General features: G+C 36.3%; 3 protein-coding genes across 3 annotated transcripts; 1 reads left to right on the top strand and 2 right to left on the bottom strand.

The window, feature by feature from the left end:
* Positions 1-123: 123 nt before the first annotated feature.
* Positions 124-4,397, bottom strand: LOC113776468 (probable serine/threonine-protein kinase PBL11). Its single transcript, XM_027321642.1, has 5 exons — positions 4,151-4,397; positions 2,610-3,294; positions 1,994-2,251; positions 1,496-1,615; positions 124-936 (listed from the first exon to the last, which is right to left on the bottom strand). Exons 2-5 carry the CDS (start codon positions 3,261-3,263, stop codon positions 307-309), a joined length of 1,662 nt encoding a protein of 553 aa, XP_027177443.1. The 5' UTR covers positions 3,264-3,294; positions 4,151-4,397; the 3' UTR covers positions 124-306.
* Positions 4,398-6,027: 1,630 nt separating this feature from the next.
* LOC113776480 lies at positions 6,028-6,892 on the top strand. Its single transcript, XM_027321659.1, has 2 exons — positions 6,028-6,549; positions 6,632-6,892. Exons 1-2 carry the CDS (start codon positions 6,313-6,315, stop codon positions 6,890-6,892), a joined length of 498 nt encoding a protein of 165 aa, XP_027177460.1. The 5' UTR covers positions 6,028-6,312.
* An 11,082-nt stretch (positions 6,893-17,974) lies between these two features.
* On the bottom strand, positions 17,975-19,167 carry LOC113775514. Its single transcript, XM_027320423.1, has 2 exons — positions 18,749-19,167; positions 17,975-18,551 (listed from the first exon to the last, which is right to left on the bottom strand). The coding sequence occupies exons 1-2, from the start codon at positions 19,097-19,099 to the stop codon at positions 18,171-18,173; spliced, it is 732 nt and encodes a 243-aa protein (XP_027176224.1). The 5' UTR covers positions 19,100-19,167; the 3' UTR covers positions 17,975-18,170.
* Positions 19,168-19,340: the final 173 nt, after the last annotated feature.

The following is a 19,340-nucleotide window of genomic DNA, read 5'->3' on the forward strand; positions in this document are numbered from 1 at the left end:
TCATTTTCCTGTAACATCCACCTGAAAATTTTCAACTAAGCTGATGGGGCAGTCTTGAGTCACCGCAAAGGAAATGGAATGAAGCAATGTGGGATAAGTCATTTGCATCTTGGTCACAACAAATACCGCAAAGGAAGAGAATGCCATTATAACAAGACATTTTTTTATCTACAAAAAATCATCCCCCCACCTCATGTTCTGGAGGAACGGGAAGAAGAGCAGACACATCTTTTATCTTCTATATATCTTGTAAACTACTACTCATATACCTAAAAAATGAAAAAAAAAAATGCTCTCTATTAACATTCAAAATCCTTCCACGCTGGACCTTGGAACAGTTGAGGATGATGACTTCTGGCGTTCCTGCTGATCAACTTCATCCAAGGAGAGAGCGGAGGAACAAGTTCGCGGAAGAAGAGATGAAGGCAACACAATTGGCGTAGTCAGCGAAATTGATGGCCTGGTTGCTGGGGGAGATGGATAAGAAGTTGACCTGGGCACCGGCATAACGATTCCATTAAGGCTAGGTGATCTAGATATGTGTTTTCCACTAACTGCCCCAGGCTCTTGCAATGGAAACCTAGAAGTATGTTTCATATCTTGAATAGTCTTGAGATGCTCCACAACAATCCTCATGGTGGGCCTCACAGATGGATCCTTCTGAAGACATTTTTGAGCAATATCAGCCACAGTCCTTACAGCTTTGGATGGGAACCGACCTTTGAGATGAGGGTCCATGATCAGTGAGAGTCTGCAATCATCAGCTAGGAAAGGCCTACTCCATTTTACTAAGTTTCTTTCCTCCTTTGGACGACGACTGTCGAGGTTTTTTCTTCCTGTAAGCAATTCAAGCAGCAAAATCCCAAAACTCCAAACGTTGCTCTTAGGAGTCAGCAGCCCCCTCTCTAGTGTCTCCAGTGAAAGATTTGCCAGTGCCTGAGTGGATGGATAATGAGGCCAAAATTAACAGTCTAGAATTGGTAAAGACCACAAGCAAGGAGTTCCAAACAAATGAAACCAAAAATGAATCAAATATGTTCACCGCTGAGTTAGAATTCTGGATAATATAACCTTGCAAAAGCATAAATCAATTTAACAAAACATTCACCTTTTGAGGTCAATATCATAAAGTTAAAGTATTCTTTAGTAACTCACCATGTCATGCCCACCAAACTTTGGGAGTTTTCCCTGAATTTTGATTTGATTTTTCTATCTTCAGTAGCAATTTATTTTCCTTACTACTAGTTTCAAAAAACTATACCCAAACCAATATGGGAACAACTAGAACTTGAATATTCAATACAGCTTGTCTATCTTTAATAAGATGACTTAAATCAAACTCGTCCAATTTAACCATTCGAACAAAACAAAAATTGGGAAGTCCAATATTTATTTAAAAAAAAAAAAAGAAAAAAGTAAAAAGTGGACAGGGAGAAGATGAACAGGGAAGAAATGACAAAAAGAAACCATTAGCATGAAGAATAGCATTGCTTACTGAATTACTACTTGAGATGTCTGTCTCAGGGATGTGGCTAATGCACCCATATCCTGACAACTTTGCACTAAAATCCTTGTCAATCTGTACATTGGCAGTTGAAAATTCATGGAACATAGCCTGCCAATTAAAGGAAGGCATGAAGTAAACAGAATTAATTACTGCATATCATGACAGGGATAAATATTTAAGAGTTAATCTTATATACACTATCATGTTTGGATGCACGACACACATGCAAAATTTGAATTTCAAATTCAAATTCAGATTACGTGTCATGCATCCAATAATGAAAGTGTATACACTGTTAGTGTATAGTAGATTAATCCAATATTTAAACTTAAATTAGGATACTTCTAAGACCGATAGAAGGATATAGTATGACACTTAAAACTGAAGTTATATACTTATATTAACACCAGAAGCTTAAGAAAAAAGTTCCTTTTAGTGCCAAATTTCCTGGTTCCTATGTCTTCTTCTGACATAAATTTTCGGTACCTGGAAAGGCCCTTCTTCATGCAAGAATGTGAGACCTTGTGCAGCACATAAAGCAACTTTCATCCTGGCATTCCAGTCAATCGGAGGACCATCTGATCTCCCATGTAAAAGCCGGTCCAAGCTTCCATGGAAAAGTCTTTCATAAACCAACATCCTGTGTTCTGATCCTTCACGCGCATGATAACCAAGCAGCTTACAAAGATAGGGGTGTTGCAAAGAGGTAAGAGTATTCACCTCATTGACAAATTCCTTTAAGCCCTGGAAAACCAATTTTGATATTGAAGTTATGCAAAAGCTGACAGTGAAGGTGTATTGAAATTCATAATATCCCCCCCTCCAACAACCTCCCCCCCCCCAACCAAAAAAAAAAGCTAAAAGAGCTGTTTTGCCAAACTAAATGTCACATATCAAGTGTACATGCATACACTTGACGATCACTTGGTTAGGTATTCACTGGACTTACGACTGTGGAGCAGCCCTCCAATAAAAGCATGTCAACAAACTTAAGTGGGGAACCAAAGAACTGATTTTGAACCAGAAGCATAATGTAAAGTAAAAATCAGCTATGACCATGGAAAAGGAAAAAACAAAGAAGAGATGAACAACCATGTACTACCTGATTAGAGGGGTGAAGGCGGGTGATTGTGGCTTCAAGCTTTTTGGAGGCAGTAGCCTCTTCCCCAAAAGAGGCTCTGTAGATCACTGAAGAAAGCCCTTCTGACATGCATAACTCAGGAGAGAAATTATGGCAAGCAACAGCTAATTCTTTGTACGAAAAATTTCTTAGGGGTCCTGAAGGGGACATTGTTGGAGGTGGAGTTGGGGGCAAAGGCAAGGGTCCAGAGGCATTTAGAGGACCACTGGCATTTCCCCCTTTAAAGCTTGCCATAGTTTTCAAAGCTACAGCAATCTGAGGTGACGGAAGAGGAAGAGGTTGAGGACTTGCTGGCTGGTATTCTTTCTTAGATCCAACGCGACTCTTGGATTCATCTACTTCTTCACATTCATTTGATATCAGGGTATCTTCAGCCACAACAAGGCTTGAAGGGGCAGATAAAGCTCGCATCCTACTGTTGGTTTGCTTGGTATTGGATTGGACAGGTTTTACTCTAGTTCTGAAACTTGGAGGTGCAGATTGCAATGACCTCGTATGCTTTTGCGGTTCAGGCAAAGTCGTAGGTGAATGTTCCTGAGAATGGATGGATTTGATGGAGTAATTGATCTGCTCCATCTTTTTCTTTTTGCTCTTCAGAACTGTGAAACAACCCATGTTGCGGAGAAAGAACTAATCCAGGTTTTATCTGTTTCCAGCCAAATGAACCGATAGATACGATTAAGGCACAATACTATGCCACATGGCTCTGTATGTCTGTTACAATCATATCAAATTACTAAGAGAATGGATATCCACAGCCGAATGGCACTTGCATGGGGGCAAAATGCAAAGAATAATTAGGCAAACAAAGATGGTGTTCAGATTAGGAATTCACCATGTCCTTCCCATAAAAAGGGATAAGGAAGTGAAGAAAAAAGAAGAATGTGATAAACCAGAGAGGACTACGATATGTTGAAGCAAATGGAATAGTGAGTGTTTCCCGCTTAAAAAATGTCACCACTGGTTTTCAGATGCGTGATCGTCCTAAAATTCAGTTCAACATAATTTGTACAAATAGGCATACACGGAGGTAACGGGATGTACTCGTTCGGTAGGCTACTACCAGTTATAAACCGATGATCCCCAGATTCAGATGGCAACATATACAAATAAAAGAGAGACAGAGAGAGAACCCCCGGATTCAGAAAGTCCAAAAAACAACCTTGGCAGGGAAAGAGTAATAGTATTCCAACAAACAAGCAGGCAGTTAAACAATATAGTAGCATTTCAATGACTAAAATTTCAATCTAGGAAAGCGAAAAGATGGGTGGATAATAGAGAAAAAGAACAGAGTCATAGTATTACTGCTATTTTTGTTATCTCCTGGGTGAAAATTGCGGCTTTCCTAAGGGGCTAGCATAGCGAGAGCAGACATGAATCCAAGTGCCCAAAAATTCAAGAGAACCCAAAAAAAAAAAAAAAGACAAGAAAGAATCCAAACAAATGAGGGAAGAAATAGATACAAGTAAGTAGTACTAGTAGATAGCATATCCAAAGCAAACCTTGGGGTGGAGACAAATGATCCCTTCCTCCAAAAATTGAGCTGATCTTTGAGGACAGTTTGAACCGAAGTAGACTAGATCTCCATTTTCTAATCTCAAACCTCCCGATTTGTGAAAGAAAGGAGAAAAAATCCAATCTTGATGATAAATTTCGAGGGCTTTGATTTTGGAATTTTTTGGGTGGGGAGCAAAATTTCTCTATCTCAATGAAATACTAACTAGACTAGTCTGCTAGTGCTGGTGTAGGATGAGGAAAGGAACAAAGCGATTTTTCTTTTTCTTTTTTTTTTTTTTTTTGCTGATAAAGCAAAAGGTTGGCGAAGTTATGAGAGAGAGAGAGAGAGTCGTAGGAATTGTGGGCAAAGCGGCAGTGGTCAAACCAACCAAGCCCCCAGGGTGGGACCACCCGCCCCAGCACAGTGACACACTAACCCTTCCCCCTCAATTCACCATTTTTGGCATCTCTTTCAACAACATCTTTCTTTCGAATTTTTTTTTATATTTATAAGAAAAAAATGAATTAGTTATTTCATAAAAAAATAATAATAACGTTGTAAAACTAAGTAAAAATATTGGTGCCTACGAGACCGTATTATGCTGCTAATATAAGTAAAATATTTATCTGAAGCTTCTTCACTCCCCCCGGCGCCCGGGGGGCCTCCTAGGTTTGTTTGGATTGTAAGTTATTTGGGATTATTTGAGATATTTTTACTGTAGCATTTTTTATGATGTGATGTATGTGAGATAAAAAGGTAATTGGGAAGATAAAAAGGTGTATTGGAAATTGTAATGATGATGTAAGCAAATAAAACTGGGTAAATAATGCTCAATCCAAACAAATTCAATTAGAAATATTTCATTTGGTATTTTATCAGACTTTAAAAATAAAAAAAAAAAAGACGTAACAAATAGTTTGGTTTGTTAACTAGTCTACCCTTTCTGCCATTGATAACTAATAGTAATACATTTCCCATCTATAAAGAAATATAGACTTTCTTTTGAACAAAGGATCAACAATATCACAAGAAGTAAACAAAAAATAGCAGAACAGTTTGGAGTGTTTACGAGTCAGGTGCCCGACCCCCGCACCAAAATTGTGAGAACTGATTCGATTCTTGTAGTTCGACACAAAATCACGATGCCCACATGGTCGAATAGTCAGTATATTCTCTAAAAAATAATTTTAATAATGCATAATTAAAAACTAACTAAAAATCTATAACTTCATTATTTGGTCATCATTAAAACTAATAATTATCGCATAACCATCATCTTATATATTCATCTAAATAAATTTTGCTTCGTGGGCCGAGTACCGGACTTATGAACATTTCTGACTGTTCAACTTCTTTTATTTATTTATTTGTGATATTGTTGATCTTTTGTTCTGAAAAAAAAAAAATCTATGTTCCTTTATACTTGGGAAATAAATGATGTTGGTTATCAATGAAAAAAAAGGTAGACTTGTCGACAAACATAATTCAGTCATTTTGCTTCTTTTTCTTTTTTCTTTTGTTTTCAAACGAAACCCTTGTCACGTCATTTTCTCTTTGATAAAACACCAAACAAAATATTCCTAGTTGGATAAAGTACTTATCTTTTGTTATTGAGAAGGGCAAAGTGTCATTATTCCTATTTTTTACATCGAATATCAATAAATGCATACCAGGAATTAAATTTCTTATGATAATTAAATTTTTCCATAAGAAATTTTTTAGCACATTGTTATCAGAATCAGAACTTTATAGTAGGAATTGAGAAAGAATAAAAGGAAATTTAAACAATAAGAAAGAAAACAAGAAGAAGAAAAAGAAAATTTTGAATGATCATTTGACTATATTCTAACAAGGGAAAATCGCCAATTTAGTCCCTAAACTTTTTTTTTCCGTCAATTTAGTCCCTATATATTATTTCTAGCCAATTGGATCCCTAAACCTATATATCGGTTCCAATCAAGGATCTTTGCAGCGGCGCCACCGTATAATTTCCATTAGGTTCATAATCGTGCAATACAAAAGGGGCATTTTAGGGAATTCCATTCTGGCGCCTTTTCCAATTAAAAAGTAAATCGATGTAAAGCCCAAATCTAGGTACTACCTCTCTTGCACCAAAGAGAGCTGTCCAATTTTTGCAGACCCGCGTAGAAAAAGCACTGTAATTCAATGCATTCGAGAAAGAATTGGGACAAAGCATCCTCAAGCTCAGCCAGTGATCAATTTATTAACACCGTCAAAGGATCAAATGGTTCAGAAACAGGAAACTCGATTTATGAAGGAAACGAGAAATACTACAGTGGAGACAACATCGTGCGATGCTATTGCCAAGAACAATGCCGAATTGTGACTGCTTGGACAGAGGCAAATCCATCAAGAAGGTTTCATGGTTGCAGAAATTATGGGGTAATTTTTTTGTATGTGCATAAAGTTTAGAATTTGTTAAAATATTTCTTGTCTTTTAACTATGAAATGGTGGTAAATGCAGAAACGTGGTGCTTGCAGATTTTTTTTGTGGTATGATCCACCCATACCCCAAAAGATGAAAAATATAATGGGTGCACTTTTAAGGGACCTGAGAAGTGTTGAGAGAGAAAACGCAGCATTATTGATTGAAATGAACAAGTTGAAGGCAAAAGTGAAAATATTGTTTATAATTTGTATCTGTTTTGGCGTTTTACTTGTTTTTGTACTTGGAGGCAAGGAAAGGAAGAAACAAGGTTTGCTGGAATTGAAGATGTTGCAGTAGTTTTGAAGAATGTATGGAATTGTATGGTTCATCTGTACTTTAAAATGAAGTAAATACAATTGAGTTTTCATCTATGTTTGACTCTGTTTTGCTTCTGGATTTGTTATTACTCTGTTTTGCATCTGGATTGCTCATGTAAGTTTCTGTGACAAGTTCAATGTTATGCTGACAATGTTGACTGAAGTGGAAGAATTGCAGAAGTGATGGCCATTAAAAAATTGTTGCTCAGTCGAGTCATATGTAGTCATCAACTTGAGTGAATTGCATAAGTGATGACCATTGCTTGAATGAATGCAATATATAGTCATCAGCTTAAAAAAATTGCAGAAGTGATGACCATTGCTTGAATGAATGCAATATATATTCATCAACTTAAAAATATTGCAGAAGTGATGACCATTGCTTGAATGAATGCAATATATAGTCATCGGCTAATACGAACATCTTCAATTGGAACAATGCAATATATAATCAACAACTGATATATCAATTTCTAGCAAAAGTAATCAATTTCCCAAAAGTATATAACTGATTTCAGCTGTACAATTCTCAAAAGTAATCCAAGTCCTACCAGCCAAAAGAACTAGGTTCGGTTGTTGATTAAGGACCACAAAACCAGAGTAGATACAAAAGTGGACAAAAGAAAGCTAGTACAAAAGCTTTCAGATGGATACAAAATTGGACAAAAGACAGCTTTCCATCTATATATCTTCAGCAGCAAACAAAGTAGAACATCTCCAGCTTGCAACTACGTCAGCAGACATCAATTCCATTCTTCTTCACTGGTCATCTTGCTCATCAAGTATCCTATGAGCCTATAAATGCATGTCTAGTGAGAAACACAAGAACAATAGTAACACTGAAACAACCATCCTTCTACTCACAACAATAGTAACAATAGTAAGTAAAAAACTCACTCTGAGTTTTCTTCTACTCACAACAGCCATCCTTTTTCGCCAAGATTGTGCTTGACTACAAGTGCAAGTACGTTTGCTCTGGCCTGGAATATGACAAAAATAACAACACATAGTCCTTTTCTTTGGCCTCTGTGAGCTTTTAGTCGGTGCACTGAGTTGTACATCAATTTCTTCAGCAATTTCAGTAGCTTGCACTTCATTAAATAACCAAAACCAAATAAACAACAACAAAAGTATTACTAATCCAAGAAAAGAAAGAACTGAATGAACTTCATTACACTTGAACCTTACCAGAAACATGATCAGCATCTTCTTGCACCATACCAGAAATATGATTATCATCTTCTTGAACTATACCAGAAACATGATCAACATCTTCTTGAACCATACCAGAAACATGATCAGCATCGTCTTGATCCATACCAGAAACATGATCAATATCTTCTTCTCCTTTGGCAACCATTGGGCAGGTTCTAGCATTGTGACCAAGCACCTTACACTTTGAGCACTTGTTAATGTTCAAAGGTGGTCTTCTTTCACTGCTGTTATCTCCTTTAACATTCAGTTGGCATTTTCTTTTAGTGTGACCCTTCTGATGACACTTTGAGCAAGTCATCCGTGTGACACCCTTCCTGGATAGCTTTGTACAACCTCTAGAATCAGGCCTTGGCTCATCAGATTCTCTCCTTCTTGCCTTTTTAGGCCTTCCAGGCAGCTTCAACTTCTTTGGTGCACACATAGGGACGTTTTTAGATCTCTTCCAGTTATTAGGTCCATTAATTGGACCAATAGCTGGCTCATAAGCTTTCAGATAAGCATCTCTAGAATAACATTGGTGCACTAGACTTTCTGGTGCAGCTCCAGTCAATGCAATGCAACCAACAGCATGAGAGCAAGGTAAACCAGTCAACTCCCACTTTCTGCATGTACAAGTCATTGCCTTTAAATCAACAACAAATGTACTCCCATAAATAGGTGTCACCTCAAATCTGGATTCATCAGACCACCTAGCAATACTTGATCTAGAGTCCTCCTTAATCTTTTCAAGTTTTTTTTGAATTTTTGGACAGATAACATCATTTCTTTTTCTCATCCACTCTCTTTTTGTTCTCAATCTTTCCATCAGGTATATCCTAATATTTTCTAACATACCAAGGATGAGCTTTTCTCTTGCCTCTAATATCACAGAATTAAAGCTCTCACATACATTATTAAGAAGTATGTCACACTTGCAAGTAGTCCTAAAATATGACCTTGACCAATGGTTGGGTGATGTGTTATCAACCAGCCATTGGTATGCACTCTCATCATATTGCCTCAATCCCTCCATTTCAGCTTCAAACTTATTAACATATGAGCTCCTTGCACATGTCCAAAACATTCCCTTAATAGTTTCACCAGGATGGTGCTTCTTAAAATTGTTGCGTAGATGTCTAACGCAATGTCTGTGCTCCACTCCTGGAAGAATTTCTTGGATTGCAGAACCCAATCCCTGATGTTGAAATTACAAAAAAAAAAAGTTCACAAATTAGTATAAACTCACATTTTTTTGCAACAGTAGTATTATTAGAAAACATAAATGTTCACCTTTTGCCTGTCACTAATAAATGTCCATCTTTTCTGGTCATGGATTTTAAGATCAAACTTTAAGAACTCGATGAACCATTTCCAAGACATCTTGTTTTCAGTCTCCACAATTGCATAGGCAATAGGATAGATGCAATCATTAGCATCAAGACCTACAGCAGTCAAGAGTACTCCCGGGTGTGGTCCTCATAGGTGGCAGCCATCAACACCAAGTATAGGGCGGCAACCTTCCTTAAAACCTTTTTTCAAGGCTGCAAAACAAATATACAACCTCTGGAATCTTTCTTTTCCACTATCCTCATCAACCTCTGTCTCGACATGCACTGTGGAACCTGGATTTGAGTTCAATAATTCCTCACAGTAGTCCGAAATCCTTGTGTATTGTTGCTGATACTTCCCTTGAATCAGGATTTTGGCTTTTGCAAAGGTCTTGTAAACTTGATCCTTTGTGATATTCACATTCAACTCCTTATGCACCTTCTCTTTAAATGCACCAACTGTAACTTTTCTATTCATGCGCAAAAACTCCATGTAATATCTAGCCAAAAAACCAGAGTTCGCATGTTTGTGATGGAAAGTTCTACCACACTGATGTTGTGGTCCCATTGTTCTAATTACGAATGCATCAGAATCTGGTTCTTTTGCAGCATAAGTAAACCACATGCATTGTTTATTCTTGCATTTTGCCCTGATTCTTTTATGGTCATTTTTCTCCCAAGTATGCTCCTTACCCCACTGCACAGAATATAATTCAACAGCTCTCTTAAAGAGCATCTTTGTGTCAAACAGTAAACCAACAAACAATTTAGGTTTCTGCATGTCAACTTCTGGCCTAAATCTCACATATTTCGGCTTACTTCTTGAAGTGTTTTCATCTGAGGAATCATGGCAACTGTGTAACTCCTCTGTGTTTATGGAATCTGATTCCTCTTGGACAGGAATTTGGTCCCCGTCATAAACATCAAAATGCAAGTCAGCAGCAAGACTTTCTTTTACTTTTGCTTGTTCTTGCCTATGTGATTGTACTGGTACTTTCTTCTCTTCAGCATTTGGTATACCAGCTTTCCCTCCAACACCAACATTACATATGACATTCTGGCCATCAATTGCATTGTCAACAGTAGTACTACAATGATTAAATATTATGTCATCCTCATCTTTACTAAAATCGTAGTCACTATCATAAAATCCTTCACCATCATCACCTGACTCAGATTCTGCCTCATTTTTAGCCTCAGCACCATCCTCTTCTTCAGTTTCAGGACCTCTCCGTTTACCATTGTTCAATTCTTGGACGGGAACATGAACTGGAAGTTCTTCATTCCCAATGAAGTCATCAAATGTGATGTCCACATTCCATAAATCCTCATTTTCCTTCTTAGTTTCACTTTCAACAGGTGAGGAGTTCTTCAAACCAAGATCTATGGATCTAATATGAAAGTCATATACAACATAAACTTCAACTTTTCCAGTTTGTTTACCTATGGCAACCATGTCTATTACATCATCTTCACCATCTATCTGCCTAAGTCTCAACCCACCATTTTCAGTTGGGATTCTATACCTATAGTTAGCATCTGCATGACACCCAAGTAAGTAGCCAAAACCTCTGACAGCAGCCATATTAATTTTTTCGGCCAAAACCCCCTCAAAAAGCTCCATGCTACCACCCAAATATTTTGTTTCTGGTTTTTCAAAATATGCCCCACCATAGTAGACATACAGAGTAAACTCAGCCGACTCAGCACCTGTTTCATTTTCAAACAAATTAAATTAATTTACACCACAATCTAGTAGTTTACAAGCACATGATTTAGGGTACCATTGTCTACCTTTTTCACAACATGAAAGCAACATTACACATTAAACTTAAGGGATAGGGACCACATGAACCCATCTCTACAAACAACGACAAAAAAAATAACCTAAACAAATTCCCGACCATCAGTTGCAGTAAAATGTTTGCTAGTTAACATAAGATAACCCCACCAACCATGATTATGCTATTAACTTAACAAAACAGACAGCATTATAGTCCTTAAACTTACTTGCTTTTCTTGACTTCCTCTCCTCAACATTGCTCCTTTCCTGCATATTGTCCCCCACTGCCTCCATCATTTGCTTTCTTATGCCCTCCGATTCCTTATTTAACACGATTTGCTTTGATTTTATTTAGCAGATCATCGACTCAAGCCCTGGATTTTGTCCAAGACATTTTTTGTTTTCATTTTGGATTTTTGGGTGTGTATTTATCGCAGACTTGTTTCGTTTACTTTTTAATTGGAAAAGGCGCCAGAATGGAATTCCCTAAAATGCCCCTTTTGTATTGCACGATTATGAACCTAATGGAAATTATACGGTGGCGCCGCTGCAAAGATCCTTGATTGGAACCGATATATAGGTTTAGGGATCCAATTGGCTAGAAATAATATATAGGGACTAAATTGACGGAAAAAAAAAGTTTAGGGACTAAATTGGCGATTTTCCCTTCTAACAATAAAGACATAATTATCATTTTAGGGTTAATACCACTTTGTCCCCTCAAACTTTGGACGATTACCCACTTCAGTCCCTAAACTTCAAAATGGGACACTTAAGTTCCTAAACTTATAAATACCTCTCACTTAAGGAAAATTGTTAACAAATTCTGAATGCCGTTGGTGGTCGAAGTGTCCCATTTTATAAGGGTTTAGGGATTTAAGTGTCCCATTTTATAAGTTTAGGGACTTAAGTATCCCATTTTGAAGTTTAGGGACTGAAGTGGGTAATCGTCCAAAGTTTGAGGGGACAAAGTGGAATTAACCCATCATTTTATTATCCAAATACATTACACTATTATCATCACATAGTAATTTGTAGATTTTATGAATATAGAGGGAATTTACTACTAACATTTAATTACAAGGGAACAATACGTGATTAAGCCTTTCTAATGTCCTCTCATTTTCACCGGTAGTTACAAATTTAGTTCCATCTTCCAGTCTCACTTTTGCTGTATTTCCCTAAACCCTAAACCAAGTGAGGTTTTTAACAAATCTTCATTTGAGTTTAATAACAAATTAGCAAATTACCCTGTAAGTGCCCGGTGCAATCCAATGAGTACAAACAATTTCACAATGATGCACAAAGATATATCAAATTTAAGCACAATAAAGAAAACTTAATTAAAGAGAAAAGATAAGAAATGCAAACCAAATATCAATCCAATAGCCTCTTCAATAGATGGCGATGCTAACCAAGATGTACAAGTGAAGGCTCACTCCTTCCTCACCCCAAACACACTTTGGTTGAGCCAAGGAGTTTTACAACAATTCTAGTTAACCCTCAACAGCCTACACTTGAAAGATCACTCACCCAATTAAGAACTATTTTATACAAATGAGGCAACCTTCACCAAGGTTTTACCACTTCAAGTGATAGGTTCACCTTCACCAAGGTTTTACTCCTCCTAGAGAATAACCTTCACTTGAGCAACCTCACAACCCAACTTCCCCAACCCCTTATACAACCAACAAAGAATCTTTCTACTCAAAAATCTCACTTGTAAGCTTGTATTTTGTGTTGGCAAAAGTCTTTTGTCTTCTTGTGCTTTGGGGTGTTTATAGAAGGTGAGAAATGGCTCCAAAAGGCTCTCCAACGGTCAAATATTAAATGCTGTCAAAACTAGCCGTTGGCCTGTCGGACGTCCGAACCACCTGTCGAACGTCCGAACCCTGCGTCCAAACCACCTGTCGGACGTCCGAACCATGCGTCCGAACGTCGTCAGAGAGTCATCAAATCTTTGCGAAATTTCTCGGACGTCCGATGCGATCGATGTGCGTCCGATGCGTGCGTCCGATCCTTCCGGACGTCCGATGCTTCCTCACGAGCGTCCGACAGAGTTTCCTTCTTGATGTTCTTCATCCTTTCGGACGTCCGATAGCTTCCTTTCGGACGTCCCACATGAGTGCCCTGTTTTTGCTTCTTCTTTTGTGCCACAAGAATCTGTTCTAACAAATTGCTCACATAAAAACATTAGCCCAAATCTACATTTTAGTTTGTTAATCATCAAAACCAAGGATTGATCGACCAAGGTCAACATACCCCAATCTGGCCCCTTTCCTACCCTCTTCCCTATCACCATCTAGTTGAAGCCAAATCAAGGGAGGGAGAAAAGGGAGGGACGGGGGTGGCATGGAAGAGAAAGGGAAGGGGAATAGAAGATGATGAATGAGAGAGAGGAGAAAAGAAGAAGGAGGGGGTTGTAGCAGTGATGGGTGGGACTGGCGGTGAATGGTGATAATAGGTGAAAGATGTTATAGAATTTATTTTCTTTAATTTTTTTTGTATATTTGTGAGTTGTTTTTTTATATATTGTATGAATGAGGTGTTTTGGAGTTGTTTTATTCATATATAACTATAATATTGTATTTAAAAAATTAATTTTTGAAAAACAAGTGAATCCAAACGGACTTCTAATACCTTGCCATCTCTCTTTTCCCTTGATTGTTCCATTCGCACCCTTCCATCCCTTCCCTTGTTTTCCCACCTCTTCTCCTACCCTTTATTTTTACTTCACCCATTGCTCTTATCCTTCACAATCGGGTTGCATGGCCAAGTCAATGATGATCTATTCTCATAGCAAACTAGGATAAAAGAGGATAAGAGGAGATAGAAAAGAAGGAGGAAAGAAGTGGTGATGGAAAAAATAAGAAGAAGAGAGAGAATAGGCAATGGAAAAGGAAATTTCATGGGAAAAGAGAAGGGGAGGGGGAGCAGAAGATAGGGTATGGAGTACAGAAAGGGAGATTGAGGTCGATTGAGAAAATAGCTAATTTACTTGCATTATAATGGACTTTCTAATACATATTTTTACCTTCTCAATTATTTTTTTGTTTCACATATATCATATTGTAAAAAATATTACACTAATGATTTCAAATAGTTTCTTGTCCAAAACACACATAATGTAAGCGTTTTAAATATTTTGGGATTTTTGTCCCATGTGTGTATTTTTGGATAAATTTTTAGGGCAATGACTATCTTGTACGAATGATAACAGTAAATTTTTTTTTTTTAATTTGGGGTCAATAAAATTATAACAATAATATTAGATTTGCCATAAAGTAGGGCAAACCAGCCAGAGAGGGCAGAGATGAGAAACGGCGAGGGGTATTTTAGTAAATTCGGAAGGACAAAAAACAAATAACTTTGGAGATTCAATTCAACGAAAAGGGCCTAAGAATTCATTCAAGTGACAACGGCAGTCAAAGTAGGAAAATCATTGGAAGAAGTACTAGTTGGTTAATGGTTACGCAACCCAAAAAAAAAAAAAAAAAAGGGAATGGACGGCTTTGACTCTCACCCTGGTCCGTCCGATTGTCCACCGCGCGCTTCCACTATCACAATCCACGCTTGGGCTTGGCTCGCTTTTCCCTTGAGCAGGGGCCCCACTCGGGTCCCCCAACTTACCAGCTACCACAACTCCTGGGCTTTCAAGGAGCCTCCACTCCATGTTAACGAGCCTCGCCGCTTTCTTTAGCTCAATCACGACACTACGGACCTCTCTTTCGGGCCCCCCAACTGCCATGTATTTACAATAATAATAAAGTCTATGTAAATAGTTAACTTGATATTAAATTTGTGTGTTTTCAAATTTATGCTTACTAGTATTTTGACCCGTGCTATGCACGGGGTTATATTTCAAATCAAAATAATATTGTATATATTTATATATTGTGGTACAAAATAATAAATATATATATAGACTAAAAATTTTAAGGAAGTGTATGCTTAATATTTTGGAAAAAAATTTAATCTATAATGATTTACATGATAAAAGAATTATTAACGCATTTAATGAGAGAGCTAGGTTGGGTGGTAAGGTGAGAAGAGTTTTCTAAAAAGTCAATTTATCAATATCCGACAAAACATATTATGTTATACCCATATATCAAAACTTATAATATAAAAAAAATAAATTATAACCAATTTATTTTCTTCCATTTTTAGAAAAAAATCTTCCTCCTATCTTGTGCCCTAAAATTGTTGACTACATTTAGATTAGCATTTCATAAACTTTAACATATATTTTTAAAAAAAATCTTAGTAATATACTTTAGAGTTGTCAAAATTATTAAAAATCACCATCATTTTCCTCTTCTCTTATACGCCAGTTAGTCATCAGATACCTCCTACGACTTTCATATATTCTATCATGGTACCACTCTCTCTATTATTTTTTTTATTGTCATATTTGTCATATCCCTGCAATCTCCTTTTTTCTTCTCTCCATTCTCCGCCCATCCTTGTAACCCATATTTCTTCTTCAACATTTCCTGTTACTTTTTAACTCCTAACCATTTTCTTCCCTCCCTCCTCCCCCTATACCTAACCTCTAAATTCATATCCCTGCTACCCAATATTTAACTTTACCTATCATAATAAAAATATAAAATTGAAAATTAATTACAATGGTTGCAATTATTAGTATCTAAAAATGGAAATGAAAAATTGATAATATATATAATATCCTCAAGTACTACAATCAATATACATATACACATATTTAACATAGCAAATACATATTTACATATGAAGACAACAATAACAAATACATAAAATAATTAATGATACCAAAAGTTATCCTTAGTATTTGGGTTTTGCACTCTTATTCAAATCTAATGTCAAATTTGGGCAAGATATATACAAATTAAGTAGTATTTTAGGGTTGAATGTTCTATATCTTTCTCTTAAACTATAATGTTACTTTTTTTTAAAAATATTTTAGGTAGAATTGGTGTTGTTATTATCATATTTTTTTTTATCAAAAATGAATATTTCAAAAAAAAAAAAAAAATTCACGTTAAAAGGCTAGTAGTACTTTGTTTTTTATTTAGTGATTTCATAATTTGGATTTCATGAATGGTATCATTCTTGATTTTTTAAATCCACGACATTATTTCCTTTTTGTTTTCTATTTAATTTTGCCCTTTACTTAGGATTACCAAGTTAAAAGATAAAATATTATCATTTACTTTTTTACTTTTACTAAGTTTGGCAATGTTTTCTTTTTATTTACCCTCCCACTAATAAACTTCAAACCAAATTCCTATATAACCGGAGTCACTACTTTTTTAAATTAGAAAGGCATGGAAGCCACTCCTTACTTAAGAAAATGTTATTTGCACTCCATTTTTTATTATTTGCAATTCCACCATTTTTTTATCATATAGTCTAATTAATGAAAATTATATGATCAAAATGATTATTGAAGTGTGAATAACAAAAATGGAGTGTAAATAATCTTACTTATTTAAATTAATAAGAAAGCATGAAAGGATGTTATATTTGTTATCTCTTGTTATGGTCTTATAGAAGTTTGAATTGGAGTAGAATCATAAATAATGCAAGACAATTGGAAACGTGATGGGTTGAAATTCAAATTGGATAACATGCATGTTAACCAACAATTTGAAATGAAATGATTTTAAAAAGTAACCAATAATTTCAAATGTGAATAGTAGATGTGGAAGTTGAGAGGAATATATTTTATAAATTAAATTAAATGTGAAATGATAGGAAAATGGAATTGGTAGCGGGAAGATACGTGGAGGCTTGTTCCTAAAAATCCCTTCTCAAATTTATATAGATATAGACTAGTGTGGATACCAGTACTACGCACAGTGCTTACGTTATTGAAAGAAATTAAAAGATTATACCAATATAATTTGAAAAAAGTTAAAAAAATTATATCAACATAATTAAAATTTAAGATTTGTCTAACAATAGTTCAAAGTATGACAAAATCTATAGATCATTCAAGAATTGCGTTTTTGCAGAAGATGGATATTAAAATAATAATAAAAATTTATATTAAAAAATGAATGATATATGGATAGAAATAAATGTAATTGCATGTTTTATTTGATTTCAAAATGAAATACTTACAAACATTATGCATTGGATTTGATAATCTTGTACAAAGGTGCGAACATTTTTTACACCAATCAACTTTTAGTATGAAAATTAATATTGGTGGCTTAATTAATTCTATTGAATCATGCAGAGTGCGTATTATAAAAAAATGTTCAGCGAGACTTGTATTTCTTGGAAGTGAACTTGCTGAACCTTTTTAAAATATTTCATTAGGATCATAGATATATAGACATAGATATATAGATTCTTTTCCAATCAATTAACTTTTTATCCCAAATAACACATATTGGTATTAACTCATCTAAATTATTTAATGCATATTGGTGTAAATTTTCTCCATTAGTTGCATACGCATCAAGTGTGCCTCGACAGCTAGTATATATAAAACCCTACTTGAATCAATTCGTTATTAAACCATATAATAATTTTAAATACTCATATACTGTGTAGATTAATATCATAATCGAGGAATACATATTGGGAAAAATGTCATAGAATCTTTTTTTATATTATAATCTGTAACATAATACTCTCTCACTTTCCCTCCTCGTATGCGCATATTTCTTTAAATTTCATCTTCTTACCGACACCCCAACGACAAGAAAGTGTCCAATATTGTAGAGCAGAGCACTAAATTAAATAATCTCAACTCCTAAAGCAATGGAACCAAAACAGAGGAACCTCCTCAAATAATCCTTCAAGCGGTAGAAAAAGTAAAATTTCCTTTTACACAGCACGGCAGCTATTACAGAAGCATAAAACGAATCACTCTACCCAAACGGAGCCAAAACATGCTGTTAAACTTGTCACACTCCTTTTATCTTGTCAAAATAATTTATAAGTATCCTGGTGCTTAATTAACGGAAAATCAACCCATCTGAATTCTCAACCGCAAATGAACGCACGTTCAGCTGGAAAGACTTTATTCTAATGCCTAGGCTTTGAAGGATCCCGAACGCACCACCAACAGAGAGAGAGGATGCACAACGGAGGGAGGGACTAATAAACACCGTAACCAGCAGCAACAACACCAGTATGATGCTCAGTTTTCTGCCAAAACCCGCATCATTCTCGAATACTGAAGAAGCAACGTATCTGATAGGCCCTGTCCACCCCGAAACATTAACTGCTAGTTGTAGTACTATCCCATTTTGATCTTTCTGGGATATCGATTGCCGCAAGAGGTAAAGATTTTGAAGCGATGCGGAAGAGCTACCACCACCACAACAATCCCATCCCTACATTTTTTAGTTGTATTTAATGAATCAGAGGGAGCATTCTATAACTTTTTTTTTCTTTGGTTTTTTTTAATCCAACAGAAGAACGATAATTTGTCCGGTTCTTTTTTTTTTTTTCTGAGTGACCGCGATAATTAACTAATCAAGTCAAGGCTGGCCAATTGAACTGAAGCTAAAAAAAAAGTAGTAGCAAATACCTTGATGATAGTCATCGCCTTCCATCTTGGTGGAGGAGGGATGTTGAGAGTTGTCTTAGCAGCAGCAGCAGGAATGGTTCTTCCGCGAAATTTGTCGCTAAACTTTGGCGCAAATTTAGATTTGAAGAATTTGAGGGGGTTGGGCCAGACTGAAGGTTTGTGTTTAGATTTGACATGGATGACGACTGAGGAAAGCTTCAGGCGCAGTGAAAATCGGAACAACTTGCGAGCAGCAGCAGTCGCCGGTGGCGGCAAGGCCTTGGTTGCCTTGAGCCCGAAAGCCAAGCCATCGGCCTTCTTGGCTTCTATTTCCACTTTCCATGCTTGCTGCTTCTGCTTCATCTTCTTCATCCTAGTCTGCCCCACTCTGATAACGGCTCCTAATAATAATAACAACAATAATCTTGCGTCGGTCTCGTTTAAGTTCTTGTACCTCTGCAAATGAAACTCAACCATACCAAGTATTTGTTTATAGGCCCGACTTAACGTGGCCCAATTCGCACTTCTTGCTGGCCTCCTAATTCTTTGTTGCCCGTTAGTCTTAGCTGGTCCAAAGAAAAACAATTAGTAACCAAGGAAATTTTGAGGAGTC

The sequence above is a fragment of the Coffea eugenioides genome, chromosome 6 (assembly GCF_003713205.1).
Source record: "Coffea eugenioides isolate CCC68of chromosome 6, Ceug_1.0, whole genome shotgun sequence".
NCBI classification, from domain to species: domain Eukaryota; kingdom Viridiplantae; phylum Streptophyta; class Magnoliopsida; order Gentianales; family Rubiaceae; genus Coffea; species Coffea eugenioides.

What these genes read in the sequence shown, in the direction of transcription:
- LOC113775514 (XM_027320423.1), bottom strand. Translation starts at nt 19,099, where the DNA reads ATGAAGAAGATGAAGCAGAAGCAGCAAGCATGGAAAGTGGAAATAGAA. An exon ending in AGGCGATGACTATCATCAAG is followed by an intron (nt 18,552 to 18,748) that starts GTATTTGCTACT and finishes TAAAAAATGTAG; the next exon opens with GGATGGGATTGTTGTGGTGG.
- LOC113776480 (XM_027321659.1), top strand. Translation starts at nt 6,313, where the DNA reads ATGCATTCGAGAAAGAATTGGGACAAAGCATCCTCAAGCTCAGCCAGT. An exon ending in ATGGTTGCAGAAATTATGGG is followed by an intron (nt 6,550 to 6,631) that starts GTAATTTTTTTG and finishes TGGTAAATGCAG; the next exon opens with AAACGTGGTGCTTGCAGATT.
- LOC113776468 (XM_027321642.1), bottom strand. Translation starts at nt 3,263, where the DNA reads ATGGGTTGTTTCACAGTTCTGAAGAGCAAAAAGAAAAAGATGGAGCAG. An exon ending in GCCTTCACCCCTCTAATCAG is followed by an intron (nt 2,252 to 2,609) that starts GTAGTACATGGT and finishes TTGGTTTTCCAG; the next exon opens with GGCTTAAAGGAATTTGTCAA. An exon ending in ATGAAGAAGGGCCTTTCCAG is followed by an intron (nt 1,616 to 1,993) that starts GTACCGAAAATT and finishes TTTAATTGGCAG; the next exon opens with GCTATGTTCCATGAATTTTC.